The sequence below is a fragment of the Vigna unguiculata genome, chromosome 10 (assembly GCF_004118075.2).
Source record: "Vigna unguiculata cultivar IT97K-499-35 chromosome 10, ASM411807v1, whole genome shotgun sequence".
Taxonomy (NCBI): domain Eukaryota; kingdom Viridiplantae; phylum Streptophyta; class Magnoliopsida; order Fabales; family Fabaceae; genus Vigna; species Vigna unguiculata.
The window spans coordinates 3678424-3695645 of record NC_040288.1 but is presented as its reverse complement, the minus strand read 5'-3'; the positions used below and the strand labels follow the sequence as shown (position 1 = coordinate 3695645).

Below are 17222 nucleotides of genomic sequence, written 5' to 3'. Positions count from 1 at the left end.
AACACACTAAATATGAGGTGTTTGTTATGATTTTGCAAATGAATGCCCCTTAACTTCTTATTCCCATTAAATAAAGATAGTCACAACCTTTTTAAATGTTTTTGAGATAAACAAAATTTAAATTTAAATTCTCACACCTTGAACACTCACTTGACCTTTATTAATTAATCTCACAAATAAGAATGAATACTCCTATTTGATACTTAAATAAATTAATATTTTATTAAAAAAATAAGTCCCAAATGAGAATTGTTATTTGTGAATAATAGTGTAAAATAGCTTCTTTTTTTTTCCTTTCCATGATGAATGCTTAATAAAGAAAGCAATTTCTGCATCAAACCAAATCCTTTATCTTGATAGGTTTCTCTCTACTATTGGGCCTTCATGGAACCTTCAACTGCACAGCCCTGTAACCCTAACAATCTCTTCACCATGTTTAAGAACCTTAAACCTTTTCCAACATCAACCATTCTTAGAAAGCCACTTTCCTTATCTTCATAGTTCAGTTAAGCATGTGCGCCTATTGGGTCATTCTCTTTTCTCTCTCCTACTCATTATATCAGTAACTACTCTCTTGGCTTCTAAGGTAACTAAAGTACACACGTTTTGCAACTTGCAATAAAAAAAAAATATCATGGACCTATCACTGCTTCATAATCATACATCACTCTTCTATAAATTGAGTCACAAACTATGGTGCTTGTGATAGTTGATAAAGATTATATTTTTACTTTCCTTGTTTCTCTTATTTGACTTACAGCACCATGGTCAAGTCTTGTTGTAGTATGTGTTTGTGTTTGGTCTTACTTCATATTTTCCTGTGCTTTGTGCCAACACAATCAGCACCAGAAAGTGCCATTGTGGCACAGGTTCCTGGCTTCAGTGGGACTCTACCTTCCAAGCACTATGCTGGGTGAGAGGAGAGAGGAGTGCTGTGTTTTTCTCTAAACAATGTCTTTTTGTTTTCTGAAATGTTGACCCTTTGAGAAATCAGCGTTGACCCTTTCAAGTTTTTTGGTTCTTGAAGGTATGTGACAGTGGGTGAGAGTCGTTCGAAGAACTTGTTTTACTATTTTGTTGAATCACAGGGTGACCCTTCTGTGGACCCTGTGGTTCTGTGGCTTAATGGGGGACCTGGCTGCTCTAGCTTTGATGGATTCGTGTATGAGCATGGTAATTAATTGTTCACTTTCTACACTGTCCTTTTTTTTCTTTTGACAGAGTTTAGGAATTGTGACCTAGAAATGGTTTACAATTGCTCACACCGTAGTGTTTTCTTCACACCATTTGTAGTTGGTCCTAAGTGTGAGGCTCAGACCGTAGTGTTTTCAATGATTAGCTTGTACTCAATGCACTTTCTTCTAAGTAGATTTGATGGCTGTTCTAAGAGGCATTCAGCTGAAAATATGGTTCCGGTCGTGTTATTTGTTGTTCCTAGGTTTACTTTATGAATCATGTGACAATTGATTTTGTGTTTCAGGTCCTTTTAATTTTGAGGCAGCGAAGACAAAAGGGGGTCTTCCCACACTACATCTCAATCCATACAGCTGGTCAAAGGTCTGTGCTTTATAAACAGGGTGGAATGTAGATGGAGAAGAATGATGGTTTATTGTGTTATAGTTCTGTTTTGGGTTCAGTGTCTCTGTAATTCATCAATGACTCAGTGGTTGTGTTTTCTTGTGATCAATGTGTATGTGATTCTGGTTTGTATTATAGGTTTCCAATATTATATATTTGGATTCTCCTGCTGGTGTGGGGTGGTCATACTCAAAGAATGAAACTGATTACATAACTGGAGACACACAGACTGCCTCTGATTCACATGAGTTTCTTCTTAAGGTAATTAAGGAAACAACTGTGAGATACTGAGTAATTATTTGAATCAAGAAGTTTGTGTTCGTTACAATGCTCTTACATATTCCTTTTTTATGTTTTTGAAAAAAAATCAGTGGTTTGAACTATACCCTGAGTTCCTTACCAACCCGTTCTTCATTGCTGGAGAGTCCTATGCAGGAGTGTATGTGCCTACTCTCACTGCTGAAGTTGTGAAAGGTACTAGTAAGTTTTGTTGTTAATGTTTTGAATGATGGAGTCAGAAATAAGATGCAGTTTCTTGATCTTTCACAGGAATTGAGGCTGGTGTGGAGCCCATACTAAATCTCAAGGTCTTTATCTTTGATTACTAAATTTATGTCTTCAAACCTGTGGATGCAATCTCATGGTCATTGTGAACAGGGTTACATGGTTGGAAATGGTGTGACAGATGAAGAATTTGATGGCAATGCTCTTGTTCCATTTGTACATGGGATGGGACTTATCTCAGATGACCTGTTTAAGGTGAAAATTAGCCCCTCATTATGTGACAGATGAACAATTAATGCACCATTATATCAATTGCTTGTCTTTGTTTTATAAAATATGTAAATTTGACGATGTGGGACTAAACACACTTAGTCACACCCAGCACAACGAAGGTGCTGGAGACTGCAATGAATGCAGACAAAAAGAAGCTCCAACTAAGGCTAGTTTAGGTTGATGTTGATTGCAATTAAGGAAATTTTTTTACATTTTTGGATATAAAAGCAAAATGCACTATTTAAGGCACAAGTTTGGAACTTTATCTTTTGGTTTTAACGAGTCTGTTTTCTGTTTGAAAGCTTGCTATGCTTTTTTGTCATCTACATATGTTTCATTTAATCAGTGGTGCTTGCTGCAGGAGGTGAACAGAGAGTGCAATGGGAATTTTTATAATCCAACCAGTGAAATTTGTTCTGGCAAGCTTGCTAAAGTTGATGAGGTGATTTAACAATGTATAAATTACTGGCATGAAATAAGCTAATTGAATTTGGAACACATTGATGATTCTTGCTGTTGTAGTTGGTTGATGGGATAAACATTTACAACATCCTGGAACCATGTTATCACGCCTCAGAGGCAGTGAAGATTACAGAATCCTATATTAGGTTGCCATCTAGCTTCCGGAAGTTGGGCGAGACTGAAAAACCTTTCCCAGTAAGGAAAAGAATGTTCGGTCGTGCCTGGCCCCTAAGAGCACCTGTGAGAGCTGGAATTGTACCAACTTGGCCACAGCTGACGAGTTTACAACTTTCTCCACCATGCACGGTAGGTTCCATCACCACAATCTGATAATCTATTTTTGACATTCAACCTCTACTTACCAACTACCAATTTGTTTTAATTGCTTGATAATTTCATGAAGTTCATGGCTACTTGTATACACCTCAGAACTGTTGATTCCTTACTGTGCCAAAAGCAAAATAGAACTTGTAATTCTTTCATTTACAACAGCAAGTGGTGATTTCTGAATTAGAAATTGATGAAAATAGTCCAGAAGAAGAGAATGGCTCAAGTTAGTTAGAGAAGCTTCAATGCTAACATTAAACACACTCTTAAATGTGTCATCTATATCGTTCTAAAGCTTATATATTTGAAGTAATGCTTGCTTCTCAATTCAGATAGAAATAGTGGACACTGGAAAGATTTCTAACAAATAAAGATAAGCCAGATTCCATTGGCACATAATGGAGTCAACAGAAAACTAAGCCTTAGCTTCTAAAAGTCTTTACTATTGAGGGCTTTTACTCTTATGTTATTGTTCATTCCCTACTAAAAATCAAAGCTACCATATTTCTGACAACAATTTGTTTCATCCTTGTCGTTTGTTGGAATTTGGTTTAGAAGTAAAGTACAAGCTTGTGAAAAATATTTCCCAATTGAAGGGACAATATATTATTGTCAATCTGTCTTTTATCTATCATATCTGCTTTGGTCAAAATGTTCCTGGGGTTCTACAAAACATGTTATAATTGGCATCAATTTTACTGTATCACCTATTCATTGAATGTTTAGCTAGTAACAAGATGTAATATTATCTTTAGGATGATGAGGTTGCAAACGCATGGTTGAACAATGAAGAAGTCAGGACAGCAATTCATGTTGCACAGGTGAGGTTTCTAGTAAGAATCCTGTTGCTTTGGATATGAAAACACTAAATTGTGATCTTTCTGATGAAACAGAAAAGTGTCGTCAGTAGTTGGGAAATATGCACAGACAGAATTTTCTTTGATCATGATGCTGGGAGCATGATCGACTATCACAAGTACTTAACTTCCAAAGGTTATAGAGCACTTATATTCAGGTAAATTTCCAGATATCATTTTTTATATTGTTGGTAACTGAGAATATTCCATTGCTATAGATTTAGGCAATTCATTGTTCCAGTTGATCTTATGAAAGAAAATTTGGACATCTTTTCAGCTTTTCCTTTAGTTTGGGATGACATTATTTTTCCATCAATGCAATAGTCCCTGTTGTTTTCTGCCAATGTTGACTACTGAAAAAGAAAATACATATGTGAACATGTTTTAGCATAGCCACTGCAGAGTATTGTTGAATCACCATTTACTTTATTTGAATATGAATGACATTGCTAGTATCGACTTTCTTAATTTGATAAACTTTTCTGGTCACAGTTCATGGCATTTCTACTTATTATTGCTGCTATCTTTGGTTAATGCTTCATGGTGTTAATTTGTAGAAAACTTAAGAGTTTCATGTTTCTTGCAGTGGTGATCATGATATGTGTGTTCCATATACGGGGAGTGAGGCATGGACAAGATCTATTGGATACAAGATTGTTGATGAATGGAGGCCATGGTCTTCCAATGGTCAAGTTGCTGGGTATTTCCTTGTTCCATTTCTCTGTTGTCTTATCCCTACCTGATAAATCTTAAAATATTTGGAGTTAAATGGAAGAAAGAACCTTTTTGAAACAAGCAACATTTATCCTTTCAAAAATACAAGAATAAAAGAACATATTTAATCAAAAAAGTGCAAAAGATCAAACTTCTAATTAATGGCTTATCTTGATTGGTTGCAGGTACACTCAAGGATATGACAAAAACCTTACTTTTCTGACCATAAAGGTTTGTATATACATAACATATGGTAGTGATGAAGAGAGATGATGTCATGTGACATTTTTAACTATATACCTTAAACTATGTAATAATTTTGATGTTGATTTAGTTAGTGTTTATAATGTTTGGTTACTTTTGGTGCAGGGATCTGGGCATACTGTTCCGGAATATAAACCACGAGAGGCATTGGACTTTTACAAACGCTTTCTTGCTGGATTGCCAATATGAGTAAAAACCAGAGGAGATGGAGCAAGAGTGCTTCTGATCTTCTGTGTACTTCATCAATAATAATTAATATATAATAATAATGATGATAATGATGATGATTTGTGGATGTATGTTAACAGATATTATATCTGTATTCTATGTTTATATCAATAATATTAAGCTTAGACTAGATGTTATCTAGTATGTTGAAGTCTTTTCTAATTTTTTAATATTGTGTGAATCATATTAAGAAAAACTTGGTATAAGGATGGATCTCCTATGTAAGTTACATCATATAGGAGTTGGGTGAAATAATTGGTTTATTAGAATAAGTACTGTCATATTTCGTTTTTATATAATAAAAAGGAAAAAAACACAATCTTAATAAAAAAAACTTTAATTCTATTGATTTTATTTGAACTTCACTTTTGTTTAAGGTAATTCAACATGTTTGATTTTTACTAGTTGTTTCAAGTGTTTAGTAAAGGAAAAAATAATATTAATATGCAACTGGAGCTTTTATACCGTTTACTTTTTGCTTTGTAAACTTTAAATTCTAAAGTGTTTCTTTGTGCTCTGTTTGGATGAGGTAATTCAAGAGAGTAATTTATTTATTTGGAGAATTTGAAATTATTTGTAATGAAATTCTTTATTTGGATAGAGAAATTAAAAAACATTTAAAATGTATGTATTTTTTTTAAGTATTTCAATTAGCTAAATTAGAAGGAATTTAAACAAGGTGGAATTTGAAAATTTTTTCACTCAACCTTACACTCTGGACTCAATCCCAAATGGACTCGGCAAACTTGACAACCATGACAGGCTGGGTTGGCTAGACACTCTAGACGGGTCAGACCGACCTGACAACACAAACGAGTAGAGCAAGCTTGACGACCCAGACAGACCGGGGTGACCTAATGACACATATGGGTAGGGCGGGCTTGACAACTTAAACATGTCAGCAGGTCCGATGGCCAAACCATGACGAGCAAGCTCGGCGATCTAAACGGGTTTGGTGGGCCAGACGACCTAAGGTATCGAGCGGGCCTGACGACCTAAGGTATCGAGCAGGCCTGACGACCCTACGTGTCGGACAGGTCCAACGATCCGACCGATCCGTTGACTTGACAAGCATGATCGACCCGATGACCTAATTGGACCTGACCGACCCAACAACCTAGACGGGCCCAGACAACCCGGGCGATACCAATCAGCCCAACGACCTTGCTAGGTCGAGTCGGCCCAATGACACAGACTTGCCAGGTGTGCCCAATGACACAAATAGGCCCAACAACCTATATGGGTCAAGCGGGCCCCACGATCTAGTGGATCCAAGCCGTCCAATGACCTAGACGGGTTGGGTTGACGAACTTAACGGGCATGACCGGCCCGTATGGGTCGCCAGGCTGATCATGCTTGTCTAGATCATCGAGCTAACCCAACCTAGACCGTTTGGATTTTCCAGCCTGGTTGAGTCGTTGGGTCGGCCCGATCCATCTGGGTCGTCGAGCCCCTTTCCAAATTTATTATGAACTCAAAACATAAGCCTAAAATAAATATTTTTAAAATGAAATTTTATCTCACAAGAAATTCAATTATTTTATCCAAACAAGAAATAGAAAGATAAGGTATTTTAATTTCTTTATCCAAACAAGTTATTTAGAAAATGAAGAAAATTTAATTGCAAGCAATTCAAATACAATGCATTTCAATTTCTCGGCATTGTTGAAATTCTTCATCCAAGTAGAACTTTTTACCGTTTAATTTTTGCTTTGTAAATATTAAATTCTAAAGAGTTTCTTTAAGGTTGTACCATTTGCTTTTTGCTTTGTAAATTTAATATTCTTACCTTGTGTTTGGATGGAGCATTTCAACAATGCTTAGAAATTGAAATGCTTTGTATTTGAATTGCTTTTAATTAAATTCCATTCATTTTTTAAATAACTTGTTTGGATAAAGAAATTAAAATACCTTACATTTCAATTTATTTTTTGGAAAAAAATTGAATTTATTGTGAGATAAAATTTAATTTTAACAATATTTGTTTTACGCTTAATTATGTTTTGAGTTCATGATAAATTTGGAAACATGCTCGACAACCCAGATGGGTCGGGCAGACCCAACTGGATGAGCCCGACGAGCTGAACGAGCCCGAAAATCTGGACGGGACCGAATACCCCGACGGGTCCGAACACCCGGATGGGTTCGACGACCCAGACGGGCCCGTACACCCAGACGGGCCCAAAGACCCGAACGGGTCCTACGACTAGGATGGGCCCGAGGACCTGTACGGGTCCGACGACTCGGATGGGTCCAATGACTTAGACACGTTCGATGATCCGGACAGGCCCGACGACCTAGACGGGCCCGAAAACTCGTACGAGCCCTTTCAAACCGTCGGGTCCGTTTGGGTCGTCGGACCCCTCCGGATAGTCTGGCTCGTACGAGTCATCAGGCCTGTTTGGATCGTCGGGCCCGTCCGGGTCATCGGGCCTGTCCTGGTCGTCGAACATGTCCAAGTCGTCGGGCCCGTCCGGGTCCTCGGGCCCATCCTAGTCGTCGGACTCGTCCGGGTCTTCGGGCCCGTCTGGGTGTACGGGCCCAATGAATTGGAAGGACTCGTCCGGGTCGTCGGGCTCGTTTGGGTCATCAGGCTTGTTTGGGTCATCGGGCCCGTTCAGGTCGTTAGGCTCGTCCGGATTGTCTGCTTCGTCTAGGTCGTCAGGCCCGTCCGGGTCATCGGACCCATCTAGGTCGTCGGGCTCGTTTGGGTTGTCTGGCCCGTCTAGGTCGTCAGGCCCGTCCAGGTCGTCGGGCACGTTCGGATTGTCTAGAATGTGAGGTTGAGTGAGAAGAATTTCAAATTCCACCTATTTTGAGGGTATTTGAATTTCAACTAATTTAACTAATTGAAATCCTTCAAAAAAATGCTTGCATTTGAAATGTTTTTTAATTTCTCTATCTAAACAAGGCATTTCATCACAAAAAAATCTAAATTCTTCAAAAAAATAAATTGCTTCGTTAAAATACTCTATCCAAATACTTGTATATTACCGTTCACTTACATTTAATTAATATATGTGACAACTACTTAAGGTTAAATGCAAATTCAATTACCTTAAATATCAACAAAATTCGGACAAAATTAAGGAAATTAAAATTTTATACTAATATTATATTTTCTTTATTTTATTAAAATCAAAATATGATAATCTACTTATTGTATTAAATAATTATTTATCATATTAAAATAAATCCCATATACATTATTCAAAATTAATATTTAACTATTATGTTATTCAGCTGAGAACACTTCCTATCAAAATTTATGATCACAAAAGTGATGATCTTGCCACAGTGAAAATGGTACAAGTAACTTTGCAACAAATAAATAAAGTTAATTTTTACTTTATTTTGATATATCTAATAATTTTACATAATTTAAAAGTTAAACACAAATATAATTTAATTATAATTTTTTTTAAATCCTTCCAAAACAATTTTTAAAAACAGAACTACGTGGAAACTCTGAATTCTGGAAGTGTCAGTGTCGAGGAGAGAGAACAAGGGACAAGACTAAAAATAATGTTAGTTCGTTCGAGAAAGTTTCAAAATAAATAAATTTCTTGGAGAAAAATTAAACACTGTTTAAAAATATTTTTATCCCCAAAATATAATCGTATTTTTTTTTTAATTTCTAAAACTTTTATTGTTCAGATTTAACTAGTGTAAAATTTTCGTTTTAGTTCATTTAATATATCAATATTTTTACGCGTTTGTGTATAAGATTTTATTCATTTAAAATGAGCCCTTTTAGAAATTGATTTACAGGGACTAAAATCTAACTTTCTATATGCCAGCCAAAAAAAAAAAAAACAATTCATGGAATCTAGAATAAAATAGCAATAATAAAAATAATTTATTATAGGTATTAGAAGTGAAGAAAAACATTTTATGAGTTTTTTACAATATGAATATTCATAAAAAAATAATATAAAATTGAGAGTAAAGTTTGATTCAAATCTAACGAATAAAAACACTGTTCAATCTAGTTACCAACTTACCATTGTCAATTCACACCAATACAATAATTTCTGAGAACCTAGTTGGTGCCATTTTCTTAGTCACAAGAAAACCTCATGGTGAAGACAAAAAGTAACGTATCAGATGCTATGTCACTGAAAAGAAGGCAAGTATTTGAACAGAAATAAACCAGTATCATAATTTGATTACTATAGTTCATACAGAAGCTATTATTGCATATATTTATCAGAAACAAAGAGAGTAAGAAACACCATCAAAGTAAGAAGGAAGTATGAGTATCAATGGAATGCAAAAAATGGCTTCAAGTAGTGTGTCCAAATGGAACTCCTCTTCAGTCACAACCAAAATTGTTAATAACTTAAATCCTATATGCCAAGCTACTCAACAAATAACTCTCAAAGGGAAGTTCATCATCATACACAACCAAAGCAAATCCATACCTGGAAAATTCATTTCTGTTCAGATTTACAGTGGAACTGATGTTGATCCTGGTAAGTGCACCTTCTATATGCAGATAACATTGGTGCACAATCTTTTTCAAAAGGAATAGTCTTTATGAAAGAGTTTTTGAAAATAAGCAAATACTACTCCAAAAATGATGAACCAATTGTGTTATTGGATATGGTTGGATTAAATATCTCTGTAAGTTATAATTAGTCTGTGCATGTGTTAAAAGTAAGATGTTGCAGAAGTTAGTAGTTCTGCAATACATTATCTAATTATAGTTTTGTACTTTAGAAAAAAAATTAGAACTTGAAGACAATTAGAAGGATCAAAACAATATTTGAACTGTTTTTCCTTTACAAGAACTTGTTTGAATTGCATGGTTTACTATAATTGTAAGATATGTTTCAATAAAGGGAACATACCATGTTTCCAACTTTGTGTTGCACTGGACAGAGACTGGTAAAGGGAAATTGAGCGAGAAAGCATATTTCAAACAAGGTGAGAGCATGAAACACAGTCATGATGCACAAACCAGTATATATAAAATTAAGATACATGCTGATTCAAATTTTGGAACTCCAAGAGCTTTTGTTATTCAAAACAAGTACAAGAAGAAGTTCTTCCTTCAATCTGCATCTATTGAGACTTCTAGCAACCGCATCATTCACTATGATATCAATTCATGGATATATCCAATAAAGAAGACCAAATCTGATAGACTCTTCTTCTCAAATAGAGTATGTTTTATATTATTCTCTCACCCAGTTAATCTTTTGGATCATATAAGTGACACTACTTAGGAACTAGTCCCTGTATGAAAATAAGAACCTGAGCTTTTTTCCTTATATGCCCTTACCAGTACATATAGTTATTGATATTACTAAGGGTGTGTTGATTTATATTTTCAATATTTTTTAGTATTCAACATGTAACTAAACAAGGTTGCTACACAGTTCGTCGAAGGTGTAAGGCAAAGAGCAGGTTATGGAGTTGAGTCAGATTCAACCAGATGAAGACAAAACATGAGAAAATAATTCGCAATTGTTTCTGTTTCTTGGTTTCAAAATCAAAACACTTTGTTGGGAACAATTTTCAAAACATAAGAGATTTTGAATGAAATATTAGCTGCTAAGTAGTGTGAAGTTGTTTCAGAGAACTGTGTTCATAACCAAAAGACAGTCAATTAGGCACCAGGGTATGTTAGGACAAGTTGGTCCATAAGCACTCTTAAAAAATAAAAAGAAAAAGTGAAATAAGTTTCTCTGTAAGTTAAAATTAGCTTATGCAAGCTCTCTCATTTTCTTTAACTTCTTTTAACTTGTGCATAAGGTAATTTTAGAAAAAGCAGAAACTCATTTAATTTTTTTTCTTCTGGGAGTGTTTCTGAAGAAACTTGTCTGAATAGACCCTAAATTTCTAAAGTTTTAGTGTCCAAAAAAGAGTCTTGTAGTGACTAAAACATATTGTTTCATGCAGGGACTGATTCTGAAATGAGTGTCAGTTGTAGAACCAAATGATTAGTTTAATCTTCTTTTCCTGTTATACTACTGGCAAATTTATGTTACATGAAAGTGCATAACTTTGTGGTTGTGGCAGTGTTATCTTCCAAGTCAAACGCCAAGAGCATTAGTGGAACTAAGAAAGGAAGAGCTTGATATATTGAGGGGTAATGGAATGGGAGAAAGAAAGGAATGGGAAAGAATCTATGACTATGACTACTATAATGATCTTGGTGATCCTGAAAAAGGTCCTGAACACCTCAGACCAGTTCTTGGTGGCACAAAATTGTTTCCGTATCCCCGTAGAGGAAGAACAGGTCGAAAACAAAGTACAGCAGGTGCTCATTTTACTTTCCCTTTAAATTCAGTTCAAGGTAGAAATCTAAATTGGCATGAACCATTGGAATTGCAGCTTAATAACATGTTTTAATACACTTGGTTTAAGGTTCGTTAAGCCTTACAAGGTACTGTTGAATCAAGGGTGTATGCACCATTATTTCTTACTTTACACATCACTTTTAAGGAATGAAACGTTTGTTTTACTACTATTGAAGATCTCATATTAATCAGAGATAAAACGAGTTTTCAATATATAAGTGGGTGCAAATCTCACATTCCAAGCTGATTTTGTGGAATTGAATTAAGCTTAAAGTCCATTTCTTAACATTTCAAGTTTCATTACCTGCTTTGGTACTTTTTGCCTTGCATTTATGATTGGAGGATCTCAGTGGAAAATGAGCCTAAGTAAGAATAATATAGTTCTTTGAAATTAAAGGTTATGTGTTAGATTATTTCTGCAATATAGATTAGTAGCTTTTTGAATTGATTCTCATATGTATTTTCATGTGTCTGTGGAAAATTTTAGGTCCATCAAGTGAGAGCCGGCCACAACCAATGAACTTTGGCATATATGTTCCATCAGATGAGAGATTTGCCCCCAATAAATTGAAGGAGTTGAAATCAAATTGTGTCCATGCTATGGTACATTTTTTGTCACCAAAGGCAGAATTGTTACAACAGAGAAACGCTGCAAACTTCCAATCATTCGAAGAGTTACTTGACATGTTTTCTAGCAATAGGAGCCAAGTAATAGAGGGATGGATGAAAGAAAACTTAAAGAAACTGATACCTGTTGCATACTTGAAGGAAATAACTATTGCAAACAAGGAAAATCATGGACAATTGCCTATCCCTCAAATCATATCCGGTAAAGAAATCTTGACACCATTTCTTTGTATATAATACTTCAGTTAGCTGGTTACCATGTCAGTTAATTTAGGAGATCGGTTTGTATGGTAAATAAATCTTAGATTGAAAAGTAACAAATCAAGAAATTTGTCAAAGATACTACTAATTATGCTAAGTTGTTTCATGACAATGTTTTTTGTGATCTTTTGCTTTTCAGAAAATGAATTGGCTTGGAAAGATGATATAGAGTTTGGAAGACAAATGCTTTCAGGAACTCACCCCACCAGAATACAATGCTTAACGGTACTTTAGACACTTATGAACTAGAATTTAGAGCAATATGCTGTGTTATATGATGTATAAAGTGTTGCAGATCCCCTATTCAATTCTTAGGGTATTAAGAGCATAGTAGTCCAAGTTCAACAATTTGTTTGTGACTTGGCCAACCTGGACTATGCTAAGGGACTCGATCAAACTCTTCAATCGTGACTCGATCCATTAGGAATCGAATTTGTGATCATAATTCTAATACCAATTATTGGATCGAGTACTTACCACTAAATTAAAAACTATAATTGATGGTTAGGTTCTACTTGAAGTGCATAACAACTAAAGTGTCACGATTCGATTGTGACTTAGTCCACCTAGCATAAGCCACAAAACATTTGATAGACCTTGCAATAGATACGTAGAAGCCAAACATAGTTTCTTACAATGGAAACATATAATCTCTTTAACTCAATTAGAAATTGAGTGTCAATGTAAAGGTTTTTTACATTTTCATCTGATCATAGTTGTCATTTACGGTAAAGTTATTTGATGTTTACTGTAAAAAATAGTAGTACAGCATTGGTCAACTTGCTCAGTTCATGTTCTAATTGAAACAACTTTTTCTTGACTATATCTTTTGAACCTTTTAATACTCTGTTGCAAATAATCTGTCACATTAAAGAATATTCCTCGGACCAAAGACAAACTCATTGAATCTAAATTGTAAAAACAAATGGCAAATACTGTGAACTGTGCTTGTTCTCATGTGTAGACCAGCCAAAGTTGTCAAATCAAAATTGTAGACTGTATATAGTTTCCAAGAAATATAGAATGAATTTAAGTTCTGCTTTAGCATGTTGGTCACACTTTACCACTACATTAACTATGCTAGGGTAAAATTGTTAGTTCAACATTTGTGTAATAAAAATGATATTCAAACTCCCATTTTTTACTTCGTTATTTTTGGTTTCAATATTCCTTTCAGACATTCCCACCTCAGAACAGATACGGAATACAGAGTTCAATACAGCAATCAATCATAGAACAGAAGCTAGAAGGATGGACACTTTCTCAGGCAAGTCACCAAAGTCTTGAAGCTTTGACATTGAGAGAATAAGCTTTTTTTTTTTTGTTACTTCTTTTGGAAGATACTAAATAGTATTCAAGTTGTAACCCTCAGTTTTAGTCACAATTCTTATTTACTTTTTATAACCTTTCATGAGCTAAGAAATTATAAAATTAACATGCAATTTGTAAAACCTAAGCTCTTTCCGCCATTCCTTAATGAAACATAGTATCATTCTATAATCTATATTATTAGGTTTTTTAAGAGACACCGAGTAGATTTGACACGAGACATGAACAAATCCATATAAGATACTAAGACACTACTTTTAATTCTCTAAACCTTAAAATAATAGGTTTATGGATTTTTTAGATATATATTGTTCATCTTACTTATTTTTTATCCAATATGGGACTTCCGACTAACCTTGAATTCCTAACATAAATAATAAACATAGTATTATTTGTTAGTATTATGGTGTTTGATTTAGTCTCACATCACTTAGAATTGTGAGATGTGGTTCTTTATCTTGCTATATAAGAAATCCTTTGTAAAGTTTGAGATACACCAAACTAAAAATACTTTCTAGTGTAGTCGTGGACGTAAACATATATCTTGTATGTCGAACTACGTTAAATTCTTTGTGTTCATTTTCTCTCCTTTATTCATTCCTTTATTGCCTTCTTCCTAACATTATTCTACTCCATAACTTTCTATCAGTCACGGCTTATAACTTTCTGCATGCATGTTGCATTAGAAGGTACTGTTAGTGTTGTTCTCCGATCACATTTGAAGCTTCACCTTAGTAATAAATGATGACATTTAATGGACTTATTTTTTACTTATATTACAAAGATGAAACACCAAATCTAATCAGAGAATACATAGAGTAACTGTATATAATATTTGTTCATTATATTTATAGTAGTTAATGGAGCAAACAAATTCAAAACAACTTGGCTAAATTGACTAGTAGTTAAGGGTCATTTTTCTCAAAGGGGGTGTTATTCATTTCTTGTCCTCTTCCTTGTAAAATTGTGTAGGCAATGGAGCAGGGAAGAATATTCATGCTGGACCACCATGACTACCTCATGCCATATTTGAACAGAATAAACGGAAATGGGGTATGTGCTTATGCATCAAGGACCCTTCTATTCTTAAGGAGTGATGGCATGCTTAAGCCATTGGCAATAGAACTTAGCTTGCCAGGTCAATCTCCTCACCTTGAAATCCATAGAGTTTTTCTTCCAGCCAAACAGGGAACACAAGCAGCACTCTGGCAGCTTGCTAAAGCTCATGTCTTGGCTAATGATGCTGTTTATCATCAACTAATTAGCCATTGGTGAGTTCAAATCCTTCTGCAATCACAGTTACTAACTCAATTTTCACTCTGCATAGATTCTTGAAAATAATCTGTTTCAAATTAATTTCTGTACTTCTTTTCTGCATCACCTACTGAATATGTCAAATCATGTGACAGAAATAAGAAAGAAAGGAAAAGGATTTTCCTTTTGATAGATATAAGGTTAAGTTTGTAAAATATACAAGTGAATAATCATGTTTTAAGACTCCTTGTCCTTCTCAAATAATGGTTTCTAGAACTCTTGTTGATTCTATTACGCATAAGAACAATCCCTGGTGGCCAATGAATATTTCTAGTATGCCAATGAAATTAAATACAAGGATCCTTTGTGTGTGTGGAAACATTTTCCTTCAGATGCAAAAGAAATATTGTTTTATTTGAGAAAACAATGAACTGCAAAGAAATTCAGTATTGCACTTATTCTATTATCACGTTTGCTCTGGCATTTAAGTATTATGCAATGAAAACTTATGCAGGTTATGCACTCATGCAGTTGTTGAACCATTTATCATTGCCACCAAAAGAAGGCTAAGTGTTATGCACCCAATCCATAGATTGTTGAATCCTCATTTCAAAGATACCATGCACATAAATGCCTTGGCAAGACTCATCCTTATAAACTCTGGAGGAATTTTCGAGAGAATATTATTTCCAGGTGAAATCTGTATGCAGATCTCATGTGACCTCTATAAAGAGTGGAGATTCAATGACCAAGGACTCCCTGCTGATCTACTCAAAAGGTACATCTACTCTCGTCTAAGCCGTAAGCATCAGTTCTGATATCACTTGTTAGGTCTATAGAGAGGACCTAAATCCAACCAGATAAAGCATTGACACCACTCTCAACCCAAAACCTTAAGACAATAGGTTTATGAGTTTTTATTCTTATATAATGTTCTACTTTCTTATTTCTATCCAATGTGGGACTTAGACTCACACTTAAATTCCTAACACATCAACCTGATATAAGACCAAATTGTAATATATAAGCAGATGTAAACTTTATCTTACAAGTCGGTTTTGTAAACCTAATTTTGCAGGGGCATGGCTGTACAAGATCGAGACATGAATAACCCTACAGGGATTCAGCTTCTGCTGCTGGACTATCCCTATGCCACTGATGGACTTGAGATATGGGTAGCCATAAAAGAATGGGTCAAAGATTTTTGCTCATTCTTCTACAAAGACAATGATGCCATTGAGGGTGATGTTGAACTGCAAGCCTGGTGGACAGAGATTAGAACCAAAGGTCATGGTGACAAACACAATGACACATGGTGGAACCAAATGACAACACTCTCAAACCTTGTGGAGTCACTAACAACCCTCATATGGATTGCTTCTGCCAAACATGCCTCTCTAAACTATGGCCAATATGCATACAGTGGGTACCCTCCAAACCGGCCCACACTATGCAGGAAATTTGTCCCTCTAGAAGGGACAGTGGAGTTTGGTGAGTTCCTGAAGGACCCAGATAAGTTCTTCCTCAAGATGCTTCCTGATAGGTTTGAAATGAGTCTTGCAGTGGCATTGGTGGATGTTCTCTCAAGACACACTTGTGATGAGGTGTACTTGGGATGCCAGCAATCACCAGGGTGGATAGACAGTGAAGTGATTCAGAATAGGTTTGCTGAGTTCAAACAAGAACTGAAGGAGATTCAAGCAAGGATCATGCAAAGGAATAGGGATCCTAAGCTTAAGAATAGACGTGGCCCTGCAAATATTGAGTACACTCTTCTGTATCCTGATGCAGCTACTTCTTCTGCCTCAAAAACTGGAATCACAGGAATGGGGATTCCTAACAGCATATCAATTTGACTGCTTCTTATAGCTCACCAAGTTTTCATTGTTGATGATAAAACTTATGTGTATTTCTTAAACGTTTTTGTTGGTGGTGTTGTTGTATCATTAGAATTGAAGTTTAAACTAAAAGTATTATGCAATTGAAGTTGTTGATATATGTATAAATATCAAAGTAGTTTAAATCTTATGAAAATTTTAAAATTCATCTAAACATAATCTTGGTGAAGATAATAATCAAACAAGGGATCAGTGTGAAATGGGTTGGTCGAGATTCACAACTTTAGTGAGGATGATGGTTGTTGAGAAGGATCCATACATCAGAGTAACGTTAATTAAGTGGAAACAATCTTGCAACCAAAGGAGAGATTACATTAAAAATAAAATTTAATTAGGCT

General features: G+C 35.2%; 2 protein-coding genes across 3 annotated transcripts; both read left to right on the top strand.

The window, feature by feature from the left end:
* Positions 1-357: 357 nt before the first annotated feature.
* On the top strand, positions 358-5362 carry LOC114165784 (serine carboxypeptidase-like 20). Of its 2 annotated transcripts, XM_028050367.1 has the most exons (15): positions 358-586; positions 761-913; positions 1028-1173; positions 1481-1557; positions 1717-1839; positions 1950-2052; positions 2128-2165; positions 2236-2337; positions 2717-2797; positions 2878-3123; positions 3900-3965; positions 4038-4159; positions 4588-4701; positions 4901-4946; positions 5085-5362. In XM_028050367.1, the coding sequence occupies exons 2-15, from the start codon at positions 765-767 to the stop codon at positions 5166-5168; spliced, it is 1497 nt and encodes a 498-aa protein (XP_027906168.1). In that variant the 5' UTR covers positions 358-586; positions 761-764; the 3' UTR covers positions 5169-5362. The 2 variants fall into 2 exon arrangements, with proteins under 2 accessions (XP_027906168.1, XP_027906167.1); XM_028050366.1 differs by lacking the exon at positions 358-586 and having other exon boundaries at positions 620-913.
* Positions 5363-9410: 4048 nt separating this feature from the next.
* On the top strand, positions 9411-16959 carry LOC114166515 (probable linoleate 9S-lipoxygenase 5). The gene is made up of 9 exons (XM_028051257.1): positions 9411-9682; positions 10092-10375; positions 11235-11475; positions 12003-12344; positions 12543-12628; positions 13581-13670; positions 14705-15003; positions 15501-15764; positions 16065-16959. Exons 1-9 carry the CDS (start codon positions 9463-9465, stop codon positions 16840-16842), a joined length of 2604 nt encoding a protein of 867 aa, XP_027907058.1. The 5' UTR covers positions 9411-9462; the 3' UTR covers positions 16843-16959.
* The last annotated feature ends 263 nt before the right edge of the window (positions 16960-17222 follow it).

What these genes read in the sequence shown, in the direction of transcription:
- LOC114166515 (XM_028051257.1), top strand. Translation starts at nt 9,463, where the DNA reads ATGAGTATCAATGGAATGCAAAAAATGGCTTCAAGTAGTGTGTCCAAA. An exon ending in GACTCTTCTTCTCAAATAGA is followed by an intron (nt 10,376 to 11,234) that starts GTATGTTTTATA and finishes TGGTTGTGGCAG; the next exon opens with TGTTATCTTCCAAGTCAAAC. An exon ending in TCGAAAACAAAGTACAGCAG is followed by an intron (nt 11,476 to 12,002) that starts GTGCTCATTTTA and finishes GGAAAATTTTAG; the next exon opens with GTCCATCAAGTGAGAGCCGG.
- LOC114165784 (XM_028050367.1), top strand. Translation starts at nt 765, where the DNA reads ATGGTCAAGTCTTGTTGTAGTATGTGTTTGTGTTTGGTCTTACTTCAT. An exon ending in CACTGCTGAAGTTGTGAAAG is followed by an intron (nt 2,053 to 2,127) that starts GTACTAGTAAGT and finishes GATCTTTCACAG; the next exon opens with GAATTGAGGCTGGTGTGGAG. An exon ending in TATAGAGCACTTATATTCAG is followed by an intron (nt 4,160 to 4,587) that starts GTAAATTTCCAG and finishes TGTTTCTTGCAG; the next exon opens with TGGTGATCATGATATGTGTG.